Source organism: Ovis aries, chromosome 2 (assembly GCF_016772045.2).
Source record: "Ovis aries strain OAR_USU_Benz2616 breed Rambouillet chromosome 2, ARS-UI_Ramb_v3.0, whole genome shotgun sequence".
Classification (NCBI taxonomy): Eukaryota; Metazoa; Chordata; class Mammalia; order Artiodactyla; family Bovidae; genus Ovis; species Ovis aries.
In genome coordinates, this window is record NC_056055.1 from 117896366 (window position 1) to 117917760 (window position 21395).

Sequence of the window (21395 nt, forward strand, 5' to 3'; positions counted from 1 at the left end):
TACGGCAGGGCTTGAGCACAGGCCAGATGGCTACAGCAAGTTCACTTTCAACTCCAGGGCTTCTGGGCAGAGCAGGTAGATGAGGTGGAGGAGGGAAGTCCTGCGGATGTTGGTGGCAGAGCGAGAACAGGACAGGGTGTGGAGGGAGGTGCTCTCTGTGTCCTGGTATAGGGCACCACAGGGCACAGAGCATGGGTACCTTCCAGGAGCCACGGGGATAGTGGGCGCCAGACCCTACCTGTGTCTGAAGTACCGTTCCTGAGGATCCTGCAAGAACTCACAGGCAACACAAGAATGCCACCTAGGTAGACAGCCTTGCACGACCATATAAAATGCAAGTGTCTTTGGGAGGGGTAAGCTTTAGACAGTTAGCAGCCACTCACACCATGCAGCTAAGGAACTAAGACTGATTTTCCCCTTCAGCTAGAAGGGCCCTAAGTGAAAGAGAAAGTGTTACTCAGTCATGTCTGACTTTTTGCAACCCCATGGACTGTGACCCACCAGGCTCCTCTGTCCATAAAATTCTCCAGGCAAGTATACTGGAGTGGGTAGCCATTCCCTTCTCCAGGGGATCTTCCCGACCCAGGGATTGAACCCGGGTCTCCTGCATTGCAGCAGATTCTTTACCGTTTGAGCCACCAAGGAATATCAATTTAGATGTGGGGGAGGTGGCACTTTTGAAGCCTGGACTGGGCCTGGGGAGGCTGAGCCCCAGCTGGGGCTCCCAGGGACCACTGGCCCAGAAGAGCGGGGAGGGGCCCAGAGCACATACTTCCTGTTGGCAGCCCCATGAGCTGTGCTGGAGGAGTCACAGGGGCTGCCACCACCCCACACTGGCTGCCTCCCATCCCCTCCAGCCCCTACCTGCAGCTCCAGCCAGGAGGGGGGCTCTGCGCGCACCCCATTGGCACAGGTGCGTCTCAGGCGCTCAGCACAGAAGGGCCCGTAGCCGACTGGTCCTTGACCGATGAAGTTCAGCAGATACTGGTGGATGAGGAAGGGGAAGGCACGAAGATACTTAGAATGGAGGCCGCTTTCTACTCACTGTCCAGATTCTAGGAGCTATGATACTAATTGTAATTGTGGATGATGGATGTATTACTTGGCAATCATTTTACATATGCACCTATATAAAATCACAACACTGTATACCCTACATTTGAACAATGTTATATGTCAATAATATCTCAATAAAACTGGAAAAAAAGCTAAAATGATAATAGTGGTGGCAAAGGTGCATTAACATGGGGCTGTCACACTATGAGGAGTATCAGTTGCACAGCATTTCTGAGGAGCCATTTGTCAATATGTTTTAAATAGTGCATAATTTTAAAATGTGTTCACTCTTTGACCTAATTTGGTAAAGGTAAAAATAATTTGGTAAAGGTAGATATATAGTTTTTAATCATAGTGGTGTTTATGGTGATGGGCAGTTGAAACATAGACCCTAAATGTCCATCAAAAAGTGAAATATGCATTAGGAACACTAACAAGTGGCATTAGCGCTGCCATTTGGGGACAGTTTATGACATGAGAAGATGCTTATAAGTGAAAGCTGTAGGAGAGCCGATGTTCAAAATACGTTTGATGAGATGTTGAAACAAGGTGTTGAAAAGCTTTTTGTCTCTCAGAGAGATTCTTTGAGAAGATGCAGCCTGGAAGGATTTACTGGTGTCAAGGCTGCCCCAGGGCAGATGGCCAGGGCGGTCAGACTTCCTGCTGTCCCTGGAGGCATGAGAGATAGTGAGATTGTTTTCTGCGTGATCACAAGTATGACTCTCTCACACCACAAAAGGTCAGAAAGTGTAATGCAAGTTGCCTCTGGGTGTGAGGATGACTTTTACCTTATATTTAGACTTTTTACATTTCCTACACATTACTTTTTTCTCCCTCGTGGCTGCAGGGCATGTGGGATCTTAGTTCCCCGACCAGAGATTGAACCTGTGCTCCCTGCAGTGGAAGAGCAGACTCCTAACTACTGGATCACCGGGGAAGTCCCCCCTACATATTACTTTTATATTCAGAACCGAAAGGTGTATTAGAGTAGCGAAGCCTGGGGCCTCCAACACTTGGAAACACCTCTCTTGTTAGTTCTTAGGCCTAGAGGGAGATGCTGCATCCAGCCTCTCATTGGTTCTGATTCCTCAAACACTTTTGTCTTCTCAATGCCCATTTCATCCGACACCTCACTGTCTTTTGGTGATGGAGCCCAGGTGAGATGGCCCCGCAGATCCTGATTAGGGGCCAGAGGAGCATCCTCTTTTATAGACGTGAAACTGAGGCCCAAAGAAAGCCAGGCGCTGCTGCCCATCCTGGCCTGCAGGAGAACCAGGCCATGGGCAGGGGTTTCTCCATCTGCTGCAGGGCCCTGGGTCCACCCGTGCTGCCCCCGCCCTCAGCTCCTGCCCCTGCCCCTCCCCACCTTCAGGAACCTCTCAGAAGGCGGGAAGCAGCCCAGGCACAGCCCGAGCAGGATCCAGCCCCGGGCCAGGCTGCTTGTTTTGTAGTTCTCGGAGAGCTGCTTGCAGATCTGGCAGTAAATTTCGTCCCTGAAAGACACAGAGCGCTGGGAGGCCAGGCTGGGGCTGGCTCTGGGGGAGGGGAGAAGCCCTATATTTTGTATGTAAAATCTTCCTAAATCTCTGGCTCACCCCTGGTCTACACATGTCTGAGGCAGACTCCAGGCAGTGCAGCAAAGGCTAAAACATCTGCACAGGGGTTCCAGCTGCTGCTTACCACAGGGAGACAGAGTCTGAACCCTACCAAACTAATTGCCTCCCACAATGAAAAGTCTTTGAAGGAATGCAACAGATTCAAGAGTCTTCAAACATATCATCCCCAAATGTCTAAGATAACAACCCAAAAGTACTAGGCCACTGAGAAAATAATAGTCAAGTATCAGACACATGAGGAGACAGGAAAACATGACTATTCTCAAGACAAAAGGCAGTCAATGGAAACTGACCCCAAGATGAACCAAATATTGATTTATCAGGAAAGGTTTTAAGATTACCATGACTATGATCAAAGATATAAAGGACATTATGCTCATAGTGAATGAACAAACAAGAAATCTTGGCAGAACAGAAACTATTTTTTTTTTAAAGAGTCAAGTGCAAACTCCAGAATTGAAAAATATAATATTTGAAATTTTAAAAAATATTGGATGGGTGTAACAGCAGACTGGGGAAGACAAAAGAAAAATCAGTTAATATGAAGACAGATTAATAGAAAATATCTAACCTCAAGAACAGAAGGGGAAAAAAGAAAGCACAGATGAACAGACCCTTAGGGATGGGACAGGCAATATAAAAGTCTTCTACAGATTTAATTAGAGTTCAAAGGAAAAGAGAGAGAGAGCGAAGGAGAAAAAAACATTTGAAAAAAATAATGACTCAAATTCCTTGAATTTGGTTAAAAATATTAATAATAACTTAAAATATGTGAACCCCTGAAATACAGTAGTCTGTCCTTGTAAGCAGTGTACATAGTTCTTAAAATTTGCGTAAAAACACAATTTCTGTAAAGCAAGTTGTATATAAAGCAAAACATACGGAACAAATGAGGAACTTGCCCATTTACAGGGTCTCGCAGGAAAGCTGGTTATAAGATGAATCAACAACCCATGATGAGTTTGTCTTCCTAAAACTGGGTTTTACCCAGGGGTTTTAATGCAGAGCATTAGAGAACCCCTGGTGGTTGTACCATCTGCTGTCCTGAGAGCCAGCCTGCAGGCTCCAGGGTGGGGAGCAGGTGAGGGATGGGCCCAGGGCTGAGAGCTGGTGAGGGCCTGTGTTCTCAGGGGGCATGATGGGGGTAGGGACTGACCTGAGGCCAGGACGCAAGATGGCATAGCCCACAACGAACTGCACCTTCTCCAGGTTGGACATGGGTCGGTCTGAGAGGGGGCTGTCCTCTTCAAATGCCTCTTCTCCAATATTCAGCTGGCTGGCCACCTTGAAACCCAAACGTAGCAGTCAGGAGAACCAAGATCGCTTCCATTTGCAAAGAAGGAAACTGGGTGAAAGCCTGGAATGCTGCAGCCGGCCGGCCAGTGGGCAGCAGAGCTGGGAGCAAGCCTGGGTCCCCGGGCTCTGGGCTTACCTGGCCTGTAACCCAGGAGGACCGCTTCAGCTTCATGGAGGAGATGTCCTTGGTCCCTCTGTCCCTGCGGCTGAGCTTCTGTGGAGGGAGACAGCTCCTGAGGGAAGGTGAAGCCTGGGCAGCACCTCCAAATCTAACCCAAGACCCGCCTGGGCGGGGCTCATCTCTAGCTCCCGAGCCTTTTCCCAGCCTGACTCATAAAGCAGTGCGCACTCCCTCATCTCCACCAAGCCGGGCAACACTGACAGGTGTGCGCGGCCATCCTCACTGCTGGGCGAAGAAACAGGCGAGAGAATGCGAGAAACGACAAAAGCCGCTCAGCCAGACATTGGTCCTCCGGGAGGGCTCAGGACTGCTCCGATTCCAAAGTCTGGACCTCTCACCAGCCGAGTGGGCTGGGCCTGAACCCAGGCACCCAGGACAGCCACAGGCTACAGTGACATTCTCTGTGACAATGTGGTGGATGAACACTCTGCCCACTGCAAGGTCAGAGTTTTGCTAGAGACTCAGAAGACTAGACTTTGGGGCCCGGGCCCACTCCCAGCCATCAGCATCCGATGGTCTCCGTAGGCAGGGGTCACAGCCTGTCCTGACGGTGTCATGAGAAGTTGCTGCCAAAATCAGAGCTCAGTGTGGGACTGGGCTTGGGCTGGGATAAGCCAGGTCTGAGGCTGGGCACGGGCTTCTGGGTGTGTGTGCTGTGTGGTCAGTTGCTCAGCTGTGTCCAGCTCTTTGCTGTCCCATGGACTATATAGCTTACCAAACCTGTCTGTTCATGGAATTTTCCAGGTGAGAATACTGGAAAGGGTGTCATTTCCTCTCTAGGGGATCTTCTCGACCCAGGGGTCCAACCCGTGCCTCTTGCATCTATCTCCTGCACTGGCAGGCAGATTCTTTGCCACTAGTGCCACCTGGGAAGTGGGCAGTGGCTTCTGGCTGGGCTAAAACTGGTTTGCCACACAGGGACCAAATTGAAAATACATTATCTGGTGAGTGAGGGTGGGCAGGGCTCACTAAGCCCCCTGCCCCTCCTTGGGGGCACACACACTTAATAAGGAGCACTGGGATCTGTCTCTGTGCTCACCTTCCAGAGGTGCCGGCGGCTCAGCCACCTCTCGATGTCCCCTCCCTGAGTGGTGGCCAGCCTCCAAGGTGACCCTCAGGGACCCTTGCTTCCTGACATCCTCACCCACGATGGCACGCAGGCAATGAAGCCTCCTTCCTGCGTTCTCTCTTAAGTCACTCGTCATGGAGGAAGCAAACTGTGAGAACAATCAGGCAGCCCGGTGGAGGGGCCGGGGTGGCCAGAGCAGAGGTCTCCCACCAGCAGCTGTTTGCGGGAGCCATTCGGAGGCAGAGCTTGTGGCCCCGGTCAAGCTTTAAATGACAGTTTGGCTGCAACTTCGTTAGAGACCTGGAGCCCGAACTAATGAACTAAGCCACTCCTGATCCTCAGAAACTGTCTGAGATAATGAACGTGGGCTGTCTCATACCATCAGATTTAGGGGTTCATTTGTTGCACAGCAACGGATGACATTACACTAGGCAGAGTCCACGTCTCTAGAGGCCAGGGAGTCAGGGCTTGAGCTCGGGCAACTTCCATGCAACCTCTGGACCAGATTTGACCATGTGACCCCAGGCTGCAGACCCGCTTAGATGTCTGCGCAGTCGCTCTGCTATCTGAGCACCTGATGTTTGGGGGCCTGTGATATTTCAGTTTATAATAAGAAACAGATACTCGGTCTTTGTCCCCATTGCTGGCACAGAACTCCTAAAACCCTTGGAATCGCCTGTGATAAAGATGTCCTTTTATGTTAACGAGGTGACTTTTAGAAAGCACCTAAGGATAGGGGCAAAGCTTTGGTTTTTCCAGTGGTCATGTATGGATGTGAGAGTTGGACGGTAAAGAAAGCTGAGCACTGTAGAACTGATGCTTGTGAACTGTGGTGTTGGAGAAGACTCTTGAGAATCCCTTGGACTGCAAGGAGATCCAATCAGTCCATCCTAAAGGAGCTCAGTCCTGGGTGTTCATTGGAAGGACCGATGCTGAAGCTGAAACTCCAATACTTTGGCCATCTGATGCGAAGAACTGACTCATTTGAAAAGACCCTGATGCTGGGAAAGATTGAGGGCAGGAGGAGAAGGGGATGACAGAGGATGAGATGGTTGGATGGCATCACCGACTCGATGGACATGAGTCTGAGTAAGCTCCAAGGGTTGGTGATGGACAGGGAGGCCTGGCGTGCTGTGATTCATGGGGTTGGAGTCAGACACGACTGAGACACTGAACTGATTGAACTGAAGGATGGGGGCTGGTGGCTAGTGGTCAAGGGGAGGGGGGAAGGGCGTGAAACTGAGCTCAGCTGGCTCAATGGCCAGTGATTTATTCAATCATATCAATGAAGTGAGGCCTCTGTAAAGACCCGAAAGGACAGGGGTTAGAGATTTTCCAGGCTGGTGAACATGTGGAGATTTGGGGAGAGTGGTACCTGGAGAGGGCATGCAAGTTTCTTAATCTTTTTCATATCTTGCCCTGTGCATTTCATACCTTGCCTCTTTCATCTGGCTGTAGTGACTTGTATCCTTCATAATAAACGAGTAGGCTAGTGAGTAAAGTGTTACTCTGAATTCTCTGAGCTGCTCTTGCAAATTAATCAAACCCAAGGAGGAGGTGTGAGAAAGTCTGATTCAAGCCAGGTAGTCAGCAAATAAAGACCAGTCTGGACTTGCATTACAGTGGGGGTAATCTAGAAGGACCGGGCCCTTCATCTGTGGTATTGGACACTATCTCCAGGCAGAGAGTATCCAAACTGAGTTGAATTTTAGGACACCCAGCTGGTGCTGAGACGTTTTGGTGGAAAAGACCCACGTACATTGGCACTGGTGTCAGAATTACAGGCTGTCGTGGGGCTCCCATTGCTGGTGGCCCAAGGGCTATCCCTGCTGGGTCATTCCTTTGAACTATTCTTGGTTAATTCCACTGAGATGACATCATGAAACTGAGGCCCGAGGAAGGGCTTCTGACCAAAAATGGATGTAACAGCCTTTCATCAGAGGGCAGGGTAGAAAACGGGTAAAGAACTAGGTCTTTGAATTCAGCGGAGTGCATTCAAAGCCCAGCTGTGTAACATGTATTCACTGTGATCTGGGGGCAAGTCGCTTAACTTCTCAGTTTCTGTAGCTACAGTAAATTTAATAATCCTACTTTGTAGGGATGGCTCCTCTGGAAATTAACTGAAGAGAAGCGGCTGGCATATAACATGCTGACAGTCGGTAACAACATTTGTTGTTATTATTACTGGTCTATGCATTTGAATCCTGAAGGGCTTCCCTGGGGGATCAGACAGTAAAGAATCTGCCTGCAATGCAGGAGACCTGGGTTCAATCCCTGAGCTGGGAAGATCCCCTGGGGAAGGGAATGATTATCCACTCCAGTATTCTTACCTGGAGAATCCCATGGACAGAGGAACCTGACAGGCTATAGTCCATGGTGTCTCAAGGGGTCAGACACAGCTGAGTGACTAAGTACCAAGTCTGACTAAGTCAAACCCAGTGTTCAGCGCCCGAAGGACCTTCCCCAATAATGACTGTATAATTCACAAAGTCCTGGATATAATGCCTGACTCATGAGTTCCCGAGTGCAATTCAAGATTGAAAACCCTAGGGGTCCGTAGGTGCTGCGGGTGATGCTCACTCCACACTGTGCCTCCCCTTTCTGGTCCAGCTTCTCCAGGCCCTGGGCCTGGGGACGCTGGGAGGGCGTCTCCCCTTGGCACCGCCCTCATGGCGCACCTGTGCTGATCTGCTGTGTTGTGGAGGCTGGCTGCTGCTGTCCTTGCCCAGGGCATCGTGGATCTGCCCCATCACCGAGCCTCCATGCAGGATGCTCCTGGTGAAGAGCACTGGCTCCGGAAGGTCGCCCATGAACCGCAGGATGATGCTCCACACAGCCAGGGCAGCCTGGGAAAACGGAGACAGAGCCCCCGCTTGGAACCAGCTCCATGCAGCATAGAGCCCACGGCATCCTGCCCCTTTCCTGTTCCCTCGGAGCCAGCGGGAGGCCTGAGCCACGAGAAAGCACGGAACCAGGCACCGAGCAGTCAGCGTCATCCTCATGGTAGAGCAGAGGGTATCGGAGGGGCCGCCGGATGTGCGTGTGGCTGGCCGATTTCTGGAAGTAGGTCACGGCAAACTTGGGGAAGGTGTACTTGGCCAGGTCATCCTCAGGCTCCTCCATCGTGGGGACCGTGTCTAGGTCAACCTCAGGCAGCTTCTGGCTCATCTCTTCCGGATCCTGGGACAGAGACAAGGGTCCACTCTCCTCTCAGATGTGACCTGCCAGTGTGCGCATCTTGGGGGCCAGGGAGCCCTAAGAAGGGCCTGCCTGGTTAGTGACAGGGTGCAGGATGACCCACTCCCCCTTGTGTTGGGGACTGCCCCCGCTCACACCCTCAGTGTGTTCCTGGTGGGCTGCCACTTGCTGGGTGGGCCTTGTGTGGGCCCAGACACCCCCACTCCCTGCTGCCTCCTGCCTGCCTCCCTTAGGTGCCCTTCCAGGGGAGGTGTGCCCAGCTGCCCCCAGAGCACAGTCGGTTTGTGGGTGGGTGGAGCTTGGGGGAGCAGGCATGAGCTCCTGGAGGGATGCAGTGAGAGTCAGCAGGACAGCCCTGGAGCTGTCCTCTCTACCCAGTCCTCCTGCTCTGCGCCTCACCCCCAGCCCCGCAGATCCCATTCTGCAGAGCAGCAGCCAATGAGATGCTGTGTGACGGAGGCCAAATACCGGTGGGAAACACTGCCCAGTTGAAAGCCCGAGAACATTTGCACAGTAAAGGCTCTAGGAAGACTTGTAGCTAAGACACCTCCTTAACTTAAAAGGGGCTGACCGCAGAGACCTTCACTCCTCTCTTCTCTGCATCTTCGCCCACGACCACAGAACTCACTCCCTGAGCCAGGTCGTGTCTTTTCAGTAAAGCCTAGAGGTTGGCTGAAGGCTGGAACTGGGCAGGCACCCCACAGGACCCGACGCTGGGCTGGCAGGGCCCATCTTACCTCAATGTGCGGTGTGGCCGGGCCATCCTGCCCACCAGTCAGGGAAGGCAGGAAACCAAACACCTGCTCCACCATCTCTGTGTCGGTGATGGTGTCGTAGATGGACTTACGCTTCCTTTTGGGTACAGCGCTTGGGCTCTTCTGCTCTTCCGCTGGGATGACCAGAGGCACCTGCACAGACACCCCGTGGGGCCGCAGTTGCCACCAGCCCAGCTGCGGCAAGCCCCTCATGAGGCTGATTAAACCTTCTGCTGCCATATTTGTCAAAATCAATATCCCTTTAATACCCTAGTTTTCAATAGCTAGAGGGACTGGAGATCCACCAGCCTGGGCTTCCTGTTTCAGAGAAGATGTAAGGAAGGGAGATGCTTGCTTGTCCCCACATGGGACCACACTAAACCCCACAGAACCTAGCTGCAAAACCCACTCAGGCCCACATGGTCCCTTCACTAAAAGCAAAGAGGCTCCCCCGGGAGAGGGTCCTGGCCCGCCTGATCTGGTGCTCATCCAGGGCCATGTAGGTGTAGGAGCATCTGCTGATGTGTCTGAGGCTCAGCACTCTGTCTCACTCTGGCTACTGCACCGGTTCTGTGCTCAGGGGACCCGTATTGTCTATGGAGCAGGAGAGAATTTCACTCTAGCCCCCTTCTTTATCACCATTGCCAATGAGTGAGTTCTGAGGAGTGAGATTGAATCTTGGGTCCTCTCTGGATGGAGGGAATGGGACCACCCAGGGGTGAAATTTCACAATGCAGGGATACACATCTCAGTGACATTTGTTTGCCCCCTGGCCTCCCGTCTCTCCTGCCCAGACTCTCTTGAAGGCTACTCTTGGTTTTTCTCTGCCCTAAGCTATCAGACCCGCCCAGGAACCAGGCACCTCCACCCTCCTCCATGGAACTGTGGCCTCCCATAGCTCAGCTGACCCTGGTTTCCTGAGCCTTCCTGGGACTGATCAGTGCTGCTGAGAAATCATCCCCAAAGCTAAAGGAAGGGGACCAAAGGACTTGAGTTCAGATTCCAGGTATAAGATGGAGATAATCCATCTCCCATGCTGCACCCTCAGCGCCCAGGGTATGAGCTGGGTGTGCCCACTACACTGGTAACTTGGGACCCAGAGGGGGTCAGGAGTGTCTGATGATGGTCTTATGTTGCGGCCCACTCCTTCTGCCTGCCCTCCCTTATCTGGGCCCAGCCATCCCCACCTGCCCGAGAGGGCAGTGACCACCTACAGTGGCTTTCTGCTGCCGGAAGTTCCGTCGAGCAGCCATGCCCCTGGCATGCGCCTGGATGACCACCACAGCCCTCCTCTTGGCCTGGACTTGCTGGCGCACCAGGTAGCCCCTGCAGAGGGCCTGCAGCTTGACCATCCTCTGCCGCAGCGCCTGGTACTGCTTTGCCAGCAGATGGCTCCGGGCAATTGCCTGCAGACGCTCAAAACCCAGGAGGATCTGTGGAGGCAAGAAGGGTGTACACCTTCAGAGGGGCCTGGGACTGGCAGGGCACAGAGCAGAAAAAGGCTTCCCGAGGGGACAGAGAGTGAGAGGCAAGGTGTTCCCGCAAATTAGCTTTACAGTTACATGCTTTTTGGCAAAGTGCTAGTGCTAAAGTTTTGCACACCTGTGAGCACAAGCAGATTAAGTGACTTATACTTGTAAAGCAGTTAGAGCCTGGCATGATATTGGTGCTAAAGAAGTACTTTTACATGGCATAAATGATAGAATGGTCTTCTGACGGCTGCTGCTACTGCTAAGTCACTTCAGTCATGTCCGACTCTTAGCGACCCTGTGGACTGCAGCCCACCAGGTTGCCTTGTCCCTGGGATTCTCCAGGCAAGAGTACTGGAGTGGGTTGCCATTGCCTTCTCCCTTCTGATGCCTAGTGACAGAGACCTGGGCCTAGTGACAGAGACCTGGAAGTCACATGGGTGGCAGGATTGCAGAGGTCCTGCTTTTCACACCTGCAGCCAAGTACAGTCAGCTCGTGTGGGGCTGTGACCTGGTGAAGGCCTTTGGCCTGCTCCATCAAGCAACTCCCTCACAAGGAGCTTGAAAATAAAGAGGAAATAATAAATTATGAGTACCCACTTCTATGCTGCAAACACACTCTGGGCCACAGAGGTCTCTGAGCCTCTGGGCCGACTTCTATTGGCTTTTCAAAGACCAATCCTGGTGCGTGCTGTCTGTGTGGGGTCATGCTTCACTTTACAACCATCAAGTCACACAGACCTGCATCTCAGCTCCAGCTCTGCTGCCTACACACTGCATGCTCTTGGGAAAGTGACTTAATTTCTTTATGTCTCAGATCCATGACATATAGTGTCGGTTTAATAATAAATAAAACAATGCACATAGAGCAACAGGCCCCATGTAGCCTTTCCATCTGCATGTTCCAGCCACAGTCATGGCCATGAGCAAGGCAAGCAGTCAAGGAGGCCCAGCAGGCGTGTTAAAGGTGCCTCTGGTTCGTTTGCTTACCAGACACTCATTAGCAGTGCCTGTGGTCAAGGAAAATTTTGGAAGAAATGCTTGAAACAGAGAATAATCAATCCATTAACTTCTATTGCTGCCTGCAAACTGGGGGGGAAAAAACCAGCCACCATCTCATTTCAGAGCAGGACATCTCATTCTAGCTCCGGAGATGCCTCAGATCCTGCAGGAGAACACTTGAAGCCCGCAAACATGTGGCCTGACACCGCTAAGAAGAGCGTGGGGTGCTGAGGTGTGTGACTGGCAATGCTCCTTGCCCCAGCATGCACAGTCGTAAACAAATGTCTCACACTCACAAACAAACGTCGATGTCGGTTTCTAAGCAGACAGGTGCCCCCTGCCCCTGCAGGTTCCACCTCCCGTGTGAGTTGTCTTACCAGCTTGAAGTTCCGCTGGTTGTAGTGGCCTCTCCACCAGGCCTGGAGGGTCACAGCCGCCTGCCTCTGCCTTAGAAACTCCTTCCTAGAAGGGGAAATCCAAGTCAGTGGTAACAACCACAGGCATTTTAAAAGCCTCGGGTGCAGGGGATGGGGAGGGGACGGATTTTGAAGGGAAGAGAGAAAACAAAATTCAGGTAAAAATGAATCCACATGGTATTTCTTTCCCAGAAGACTTTATAGGCTGAAAGACAGGTTAGGAACAAAAAATCTACTGCCAACAAATAAATCTGTGAGTGAGGACAGTCTAGTTTCTGTTTTTTATTTATTAAATTTATCTTGTATCTTTCATTTATTTATTTTTGCCATGCTAAGTAACATGTGGGATCTTAGTTCCCTGACTAGGGATCAAACCTGTGCCCCTGCAGTGGCAGTGTGGAGCTCTAACCCCTGCAACTGCCAGGGAATTCCCGAGGACAGTCCACTTTTTAGAATGAGGAGGAATAATTTCCTCATTAACCCCAAAGATCTATGAAGGTATAAAGCCAGTTTCCAACTTTTTCTTCCTTGCCCCGTCCTCTGGCCACTAGCCCAGGAGTCTGCTGAAATCAGGTCAGAAATCTTGGTGCCAGAGCTCCTCTCTGGGGACAGGTCAAACCAGAGGGCAGCACCCAGGCGCTGGCAACCTGGCAAGTGCCATCTAACTGCTCCCTCCACAGGGAGGACGTGCAAGTGCTCAGTCACTTCAGTCGTGTCCGACTCTGTGCCACCCTACGGACTGGAGCCTGCCAGGCTCCTCTCTCCATGGTTTCCTCCAGGCAAGAATGCTGGAGTGGGTTGCCACGCCCTCCTCCAACAGAGAGGGAAGTGGGCTGAACATGGAGGGGTGATCTGAAACCCGGCTTCTGGAGAGTCAGAGGTGCATACGGCTGTATCTTCCTTCCCACACTTAACTGAGTTTTCTTATCACTTCTAATAATTTTTCAGGGTATTTTCTTAGGTTTAGAACAGTAGATTTCAATCATATTAAAAATCACCCTCGGGGAGTAGGGGCAGGGGGATTTAGATGAATGTGATCGAAATGTGCAAACTTCCAGTTATAACTAAGTGCTGGGGATGAAATGCACGTGGCGAGCAGAGTGGACGCTGCTCTAAGGAACACATGAGAGTTGTTAGAGCAAATCCAAGAAGGGTTCTCATCAAAAGGAAAAAAAGGTCTTTTGTTTTTGTATCTATATGAGAAGATGGATATAATAATAACTCTGGTGGCCCAGTGGTAAAGAACCTGCCTGTCAATGCAGGAGATGTGGGTTCAGTCTCTGGGTTGGAAAGATCCCCTGGAGAAGAAAATGGCAACCCACTCCAGGATTCTTGCCTGGGAAATCCCATAGACAGAGCAACCTGGCAGTCCATGGGGTTGTAAAAGAGTTGGACGTGACTTGGTGAGTAAACAACAACAATCTTACTGTGGTAACTGTTTCATGATATAAGTCACATCATTAAGTTGTTCAGTTGCTCAGTCATGTCTGACTCTTTGCGACCCCATGGACTGCAGCACTCCAGGCCTCCCTATTATGTGGTACACCTTAAACTTATATGGTATTGTATGTTAATTATACCTTAATAAAACTGGGAGACAAAAACAAACAAACAAACAAAAAACAAGAAAAAAGTCTCTGGAGAACTTCAATATTTATTGATGTCTGGGTGCCGCCCAGTCCAATTAAGTGAAAATCTTTGTTGATGGGCAAAGAATGTATGTCTGCACATATAATATTTTTAATGCATGCACACACACACTTACATGATGATTCTAATATTAGGCCAAAGTAGACAACCAAATAGTCTAAAGAAAATTTTGTCTCTTTTCTAACGTACCAGTGGTCCTCAGCTGGGGGTGATTCTGCTCCCCAGGCACATTTGGCAATGTCTAGACACATTTTTGATTGCCATGACTGGGGCGTTGTGGAGGAGCATGCTACTGGCATCTTAGTAAGTAGAGTTTAGATGCTGCTAAACATCCCACAATGCCCAGGATAGCCGTCTCTAACGAAAAGTTATCCAAGCAAAATGTCAATAGTGGGACTTCCTGGGGGTTCCAGTGGTTAAGAATCCACCTTGCAATGCAGGGGACATCAATCCAATCCCTGGTCTGGGAAGATTCCACATGCTGAGGGGCAACTATGCCCATGCACCACAACTACTGAGGCTGCGTCCTGGAGCCGGCAAACTACAGCTATTGAAGCTCACACACCCTAGAGCCCATGTCCCACAACAAGAAAAGGCGGTGCGATGAGAAACCCGTACACTGCACCCAGAGAGCAGCCCCTGCTCACCACAACTAGAGAAAGTGTGTGTAGCAGTGAAGATCCAGCACAGCCAGAAACAAGTAGATAAATTTTAAAAAAATACCAATAGTACTGAAGTTGAAAACCCTGATTTCTATTCCTATCTTTTAAAAGAATTTCTTGTCTAATTGCATTGGCCAGAACAGCAATAACACTGCAATTATCAATTGTGGTCACTTCTGGGTAGCTGGAGTAAATATACTTTTCCTTACCTCTCCTGCTAACTATGACTAAAAACCCTTAGACATTATACATAAAACAAATATGAAGAAGACCCTGAAAGATGGAGGATGAGAAGGAAGACAAGCTAAGGATCTCAGACAGTGGTAACTTCTCTGAGCTTCTTTTTGTCTCATGAACCCCAGACTAGGAGCTAAAGAAGTAGAAAATCCAGAAATGACAACAGGGACAGACCGAAAAAAAAAACCCAAGAAAAGCCTTCTCTCTCCAGTAAAAAGACCAGAAAAGGGACAGTTTAGCAAGACACAAAACTTTTAGATGATAACCAGTCTACTGCAGTGAAACACCACTTAAACAACTGTGGTTCTCACCCCCAGCTGCACCAGAAAACGCCCAATGGAAAGTCTAGATTCCCACCCTCACCTGTATTGTGTCAGAGAAGGCTGAGCAGGAAGTCATCCTTGATGGGCAGTAATGAGTCCATCCCCCACAATGTCACTGGAGACCACTGGGGACTTCTGCACCTGTATGGCCTTCCAAGCCACACTGCCCTGCCTCATGACCCTTCTTACAGGTGCCCTCAGCCACTTTCTCCTATTTTGTCCTGTCTGGGTTTCCAGGCCTTCCTGTGGTTGATAACGGGCCAGTGGGACAGCAGGGAACACCATCATGGTGTCTGCAGAGTCCTCTGAACATGGTGAGAGTCCCCTGGAGAGGGGATAGGCTGCCCACTCCAGTATTCTTGGGCTTTCCTCATGGCTCAGCTGGTAAATAATCCGCCTGCAATGTGGGAGACCTGGGTTTGATCCCTGGGTTGGGAAGGTCCCTTGGAGAACGGAACAGCTACCCACTCCAGTATTCTGGCCTGGAGAACTGCATGGACTGTGTAGTCCATGGGGTCGCAAAGAGTGGGACACGACTGAGCGACTTTCACTTTCACTGGACATGGTGAGGGTAAGGGAGGCAGTAATATGGCTGATTTGCTGAACCTGGGCTGAAATTCACGTGTTACCTATTTACTGACCAGGGAACTGAGTCAAAGATGGTTCTTTTCTTCCCTCCAAACCCACCACCTCATAAACCCAAATGCACATGTTTTCTAAGATAACTGAAGTAGAGTCAAAACTCAGTCGAGACCACACGGGTAGATTCTGCCCTTCACCCCTAACATTCAGATTGTGTATTAGCAATTCTCTGCCAGCACAGACGGCATTATCTCTGGTCAGCAGCTTGCAAAAGCTCTTCTGCCTCAGTCACCCCCGGAGAGAGACCAGAGGGAACACGTGACCCTGGTTTAAGGGGTACAGGCCTGCCCAGGGGACAGGGCGTGTGGATCTGTGGGTGGGGAGGGGCTTGGGGCAGGGCCTGCACCTGTGTTTGTAGCCCCGCAGGACTCTCTGGATTCTGATGGCAGCCTCGTCCAGGGCCTGGCTCCTCTGTACCTCCAACAGGGTGTCCTGGTTTTCCTGGAACAGAAGAGTTCTCATCGCATAACTGCCCTGCCTCACCCCCAAGCCCCTACCTGCAGCCAGGGCTCTGTCTCCAGAAGTCAGGAACTCTCAGACTCTTCCCCGGAGAAGCAGGCAGGGGTTGAAAGACCTGCTTTTAAGTTGCCACATGTGGCTCCGAGCCCAGAGCCGCAGCCCAGCCCCTCAAGCCAAGAACTTCTCATTTTAGCTCTTTCTTCTTGTTAATTCAACCTGGAAATTTTCGTTTCTGCTCTGGAGAACCCAAGAGGGGGGCAAAAACTGTCCCCAAAGCTGTATTTTATTTCCTAAAAATCATGTGAAACACGCATTCAGCTGTAATACAGACACATGCTTGTTTCAATATTAACATGTTTCCCCAGCCTTTGCAGAGAATTCACAGTGTGAGGTGATGGACTGTATTCATCCCTGAGTGGTGACATTCCCAGGCCCCCTTGATGGGGGGTGGGAGAAGGGGCGGCCAGGGGGAACAGTGGAAGACATCCCTCAGGTTCTTTTTGCTCTTGCTTGGTAGCTTAGAGGCAGCCCCTCTGTCTCCTTACATCTTGTCCTACACGTCCTCTCCTAAGAAGCCGCCCAGGCTTTTGCAGGCTGGGCTGGGCCCTTTCGGTGACTCCCTGCCTCCCTTTCCCCTAGCATGGCTTTCTACGACCAGGGCTCCTTGAGGGCAGGGGCTAGGCATGGAGCAGGCACCCACGAGCACCAGACCAGCCACACAGGCTTCAGGCTCTCACCTTCAGAAAGATCTTGGTCTTTCCCATCTTCCATTCTTTATCTGTTCCCAGCCACCTTTCGGCGATGCACACGGTCATTTGGCGAAACTTGTTCCGGAGCTGCCAGGAGGAAACAGGAGTGGCTCGGTGGAATCACGCAGGAGGCTGAGGTCCCTCCTCAGGGGCTTGTTAGGGATCGGGGTCTTTCTGCTCCCACAGGGGCTGCTGGGCCAGGGCACAATCACCCGGCACCCTGGATCAAGGATGGGGTCCAGAGGATTACGAGACCACAGTGCTGCCAAGGACGTGGGGTCTGTGTGGCCCTTGGACGCGGGCAGTCCAAACTTTAGGATGGCTGTTTGAGGGAAGGATAGGAAGGACCTCCTGCTCCCTGGCCACACATCACCTGTGACATTCTGCCCTAAAAGTGGGTATTTGCTTTAAACTTTGGTTGCTCCTAGAAGCAACATATTCAGCCGCTAACCTCCTCCAGAAAAGGGAAGCAGGAACAGGGGTCATTTCAAAGCTTCGGCCCCTGGGCATCAAGAAAGGGCCCTGAGCCCTCTTGGAACTGGGAGGTTGGGGGCGCCCAGAGGCGCCCGGGTTTTCAGGATGCGCACGCCGCGTCTTGGGGCCTGCGGCCAGGCTGCGGGGACACAAACCTCCGTGCGCACGGCACTGGGCAGCAGGACTCGGAACCTCTGTGAGAACTCCTCGAAGGAGTAGCGGATGGGGAAGCCGGATTTGCGGATGTGCACCGTCTCCATCATCCCCGAGTAGCGCAGCTGCTGGATGCACAGCTCCCGGTCGAAGAGCTGCGGGTGCAGAGGCAAGGGGCTGATAGCACGGGCCGCCCCCTTCCCAACCACCCGCCACCACCTCTGCCGCTGTCCCCAAATGCAGGACAACGAAGCGAACACTTGGTTTCACGAAAATTCTATTCTGAAGAGTGACATTTGTTTGAAGTCGCTGAAAGCCCTGGAAGTGTTTCCAAGGAGATAAAAGTCCATCACATACAAACTGGGACATCCATAAGAAGAGCAAATATTTCCCTTGTTTTCAGGATATGCAAAGTATGAGGAATAGAAAAATTTTTTGCATATGCCACATTTAAAATATTGTTAAATGCCCCCAAACAGTGATCCCAGAGAACGCGGTTTCCTCCTGACCTTGCCAGTGTTGGGGTGACCACAGCCCCTGGGTCCTTCCAGCAGGGGCACCATTATGCCTCCCGCACTAGTGGAAGGAAGAAGTACATTCCCTAGACTCAGAAAATACTGTAATCAATTTAGTCTCTGCATCCTCCAGAGATAGCTATTTGGAGAGGAGTTTGGTCACAGTGCTTTGCACAAGGGTATGGGGCTCAGCCATGGCTGGCACCCTAGAGGAGCCCCCTCCACCTGGAACCAGGAGCGTCTGGGACTAGATGCATACCCTCCGATCTGGCAAGCCTACCAGCAGGCAGTCACCCACTTGGAAACATGGAGGGCCACCGAGGCAACTGCTAATGGGGCCAAGGACCACCCAGCAGTTTGGGCAATGACATTCCTTCCATTTGCTCAGTATTTCTGCTGGACCTGCTGTTTCTCCTTTAATCTTTACAACAGCTCTACTTGGATGGGGTACTTAGCTCCAATTTAAAGATGAGGTGCCTGAGTCTCAGAGACATATTCTTAAGTGGCAGAGCCAGAGTTCCAACCTTGAGCCTGCCTGGCCCCTCAGCCTGGGTTCCCCTATACCTGCGCAGGAGCTGCCATCTCCCAGGGGTGTTTCAGCCAGGGGCACCCACAAGACCTGAGCATGACCCTCAGGCCCTCACCCGTGGCAGAGGGCCTTTGGGAGCACAGTTACTATCTAACATCTGTGCATTGTGATTTAAGGAAGATGCATTTTGGATTTCCTGGGCCAGCCTGAAATTCATATAATTTTATACTTTCAAAAAAGGAACTTTATTTAATGAAAATTTTTTTCTCTTATAAGACTTTAAAAAAAAATCATTTTCTCTCCTTTCAGGTGGCATCTTCCCATGTCTGGAAGCCTTTAAATTTGTAGTCTCTGGGTGGGATTCCCAAGCTGGAATCCCAGGCACTGGGTAGGCAGCAGGCTCCCACCCAGCACCTAAGTAGATAAAGCCACTTTTCAAGGGTTTAATGGCCCCAGGTCTCGGTGACCAGTAGTTGGTGTCAGCCTCTAAAGTCACAGTACTGGTGGCTGCCCTTATGGAATGTGGCTTAATTATGCAGATATGGCGCGCGCGCGCACACACACACACACACACACACACACACACACACAGAGTCATGGGCAACCCTTGCTGCTCCCTGCAGGCTGGCAAATCCAGAATTTATGGAAGAGAAAACTGAGGCTCAGAGAAGCAACACACTTTGGCCAATGGCAAGCAAATGGCAGTGTGGAGACACTTGAGGTCTGGGAGAGCCAAAGCCTTGAAGGTCACCAACTTTCAAATGGTCTAGACTGGCCGCCTTGCCTCAGTGTCCCCATCTGTGAAATGGGGGCAGATAGCTTCAAAGCTGCCCAGGCACTGGTGAAGGGAGTGACATGACTCCAGATGCCATCAGACTCATTCCCTTAGATACCTCCCCTCATCCTGTGCAGGTCCCCAGACTCCCCTCATTACCAGTGGCTTCTTGTAGTCATTAGGTTTGATGCAACGGACGAAGTAGGGCTGGCAATTGGTCAGGATTTTCATCAGCTGGTCCAGAGACTGCTTGAACTGGCCAGCCAAGGTGGAGGGCTGCTTGCTGGAGTCTGCAGACTGTAGACAGAAACACAGGGCACAAGTGGAGCTCGGTCCAGGGCACAGCTGACCCATGGCACAGCGAGGGCTTCTGCTGAGGTCCCACCGGTGGGCAGGGCTACATTCACCACTCATCCAGTCCCTCATCCATTCATTTAGCATAGGTTCCCCAAGTGCCTACTGTGTGCAGGCACCCAGGAGACACTGGGAACCCAGAGGCAAGTAGATCTGGGCAAGCAGAGCCAGGCAAGCCTCCTGTCTAGGAGTGGGGACCCCAAAGTGAGATGCACCAGGGTGAAGAGACAATGTCAATTTTTACCTTGCCATTCTACATTTTTCAGTTTTTGTACAGATTTCGTATATTCATTTTGAATGTTATGTACTGTACATTGTAAGCATTACTGTAAATGTATACAGTTTTTAAAAAATATATTAAAATGATGGATGCAACAGAAAAAACCCAAGCCCCAGGCCAAGGATGCGTGTGCGCTTAGTCGCTCGGTTGTGTCCGACTCTGTAGACCCGTGGACTATGACCCCCCAGGCTCCTCTGTCCATGGGATTTCCCAGGCAAGAACACTGGAATGGGCGGCCATGCCCTCCTCCAGGGAGTCTTCCAGGGATCGAACCCGAGTCTCCTGTGTCTCCTGCATTGCAGGTGGGTTCTTTATCGCTAAGCCACCGGGAAAGCCTTGGGCCAAGAGTAGTGTATGTTTTTGTGCCATACTGATCTTGGGCGATGCTCCTTGATCAAACTTTTTCCAAGGTCAAATGTGCTTGGCAAACATGTACTGCCAAATTGCATCTGTCTGGAGACTCGAATTCATGCTTTAACGCCTCTGAGAATTGGATGCAATCCCTGGCAGGTATAGTAACAATGGGCAGCATTCTCCTGGTTTTAAAATAATGTATTTTCCTCCTGTTCCTGCTCCCTGAAACCTGTGGACATGCCTTGGAGGCCCTACAGGGCCAGGACCAGGCTGTGCTCTGGCCTCAGCTGTGGAGTCCAGCCTGGCTCCATGAGGGCAGAGGGTCTGGCTCAGCTCCACCTGGTTCCAGACCTGGGTAGTTCCTGCAAGCCTCATAGCTCCTTGGTGCCTCCCTGGGCTGGCTCTGCATGTGGCCATGATGTGGGCCCTGGGCACTAAAGTGTTAGGAGCTCCTGCGGAGGTGGGGGTGGGGCCCCTCAGTGTGGACTACAGCATGGAGTGGGGCTGGGGGCTCCTATGCCTGCGCCCACAGCTCCTGTGCCAGTGTGCTGACCTCGTCTCCTGGCCCAGGGCTGGGGGAGCTCCTCATCAGACGACCCACAGGGCTCTTCTGGAACAGTCACTGTTAAGGGGTGAAGGGAGACCCCCACCCCGCCAGGATGTCCTAGGCTGCTCTGAGGAGCACCAGGGGCTCTCTGTTCCCTCCTCCCTGGTCAGCAGGCCAGAGCTGTTGCCACCACACCACACACACAAGCTACCTACCACACACACCCCCACAAAACACACACGTACTACACACACCACACACACCACACCACACACACACACTCCACCTACTACACACACATACCCACAAAACACACGTACCCCACATACCACACACATCATACCCCACCTACCACACACACCCCACCTACCACACACACACCCACAAAACACACACATACCCCACATACCACACACACAAACCCCACCTACCACACACACCGCACCTACCACACACACATACCCACAAAACACACGTACCCCACATACCACACACACCACACCCCACCTACCACACACACACACACAAAACACACAAGTACCCCACATACCACACACACAAACACACACCACCTACCACACACACCCCACCCACCACACACACATACCCACAAAACACACATGTACCCCACATA

General features: G+C 51.4%; 1 protein-coding gene across 2 annotated transcripts in view; it reads right to left on the reverse strand.

The window, feature by feature from the left end:
• Positions 1–21395, reverse strand: part of MYO7B (myosin VIIB) — a 97347-nt gene that overhangs the window by 18483 nt on the left and 57469 nt on the right. For both annotated transcript variants that reach the window (XM_027964673.2, XM_060411074.1), the window contains 13 exons: positions 19386–19523; positions 17410–17562; positions 16769–16867; positions 15919–16013; positions 12020–12104; positions 10386–10604; positions 9154–9324; positions 8198–8398; positions 7897–8064; positions 4105–4182; positions 3829–3956; positions 2423–2549; positions 865–984 (listed from right to left, as the gene is read on the reverse strand). In XM_027964673.2, coding sequence (XP_027820474.1) covers positions 865–984; positions 2423–2549; positions 3829–3956; positions 4105–4182; positions 7897–8064; positions 8198–8398; positions 9154–9324; positions 10386–10604; positions 12020–12104; positions 15919–16013; positions 16769–16867; positions 17410–17562; positions 19386–19523 — 1782 coding nt within the window. The remainder of the gene's footprint in view (positions 1–864; positions 985–2422; positions 2550–3828; positions 3957–4104; positions 4183–7896; positions 8065–8197; positions 8399–9153; positions 9325–10385; positions 10605–12019; positions 12105–15918; positions 16014–16768; positions 16868–17409; positions 17563–19385; positions 19524–21395) is intronic.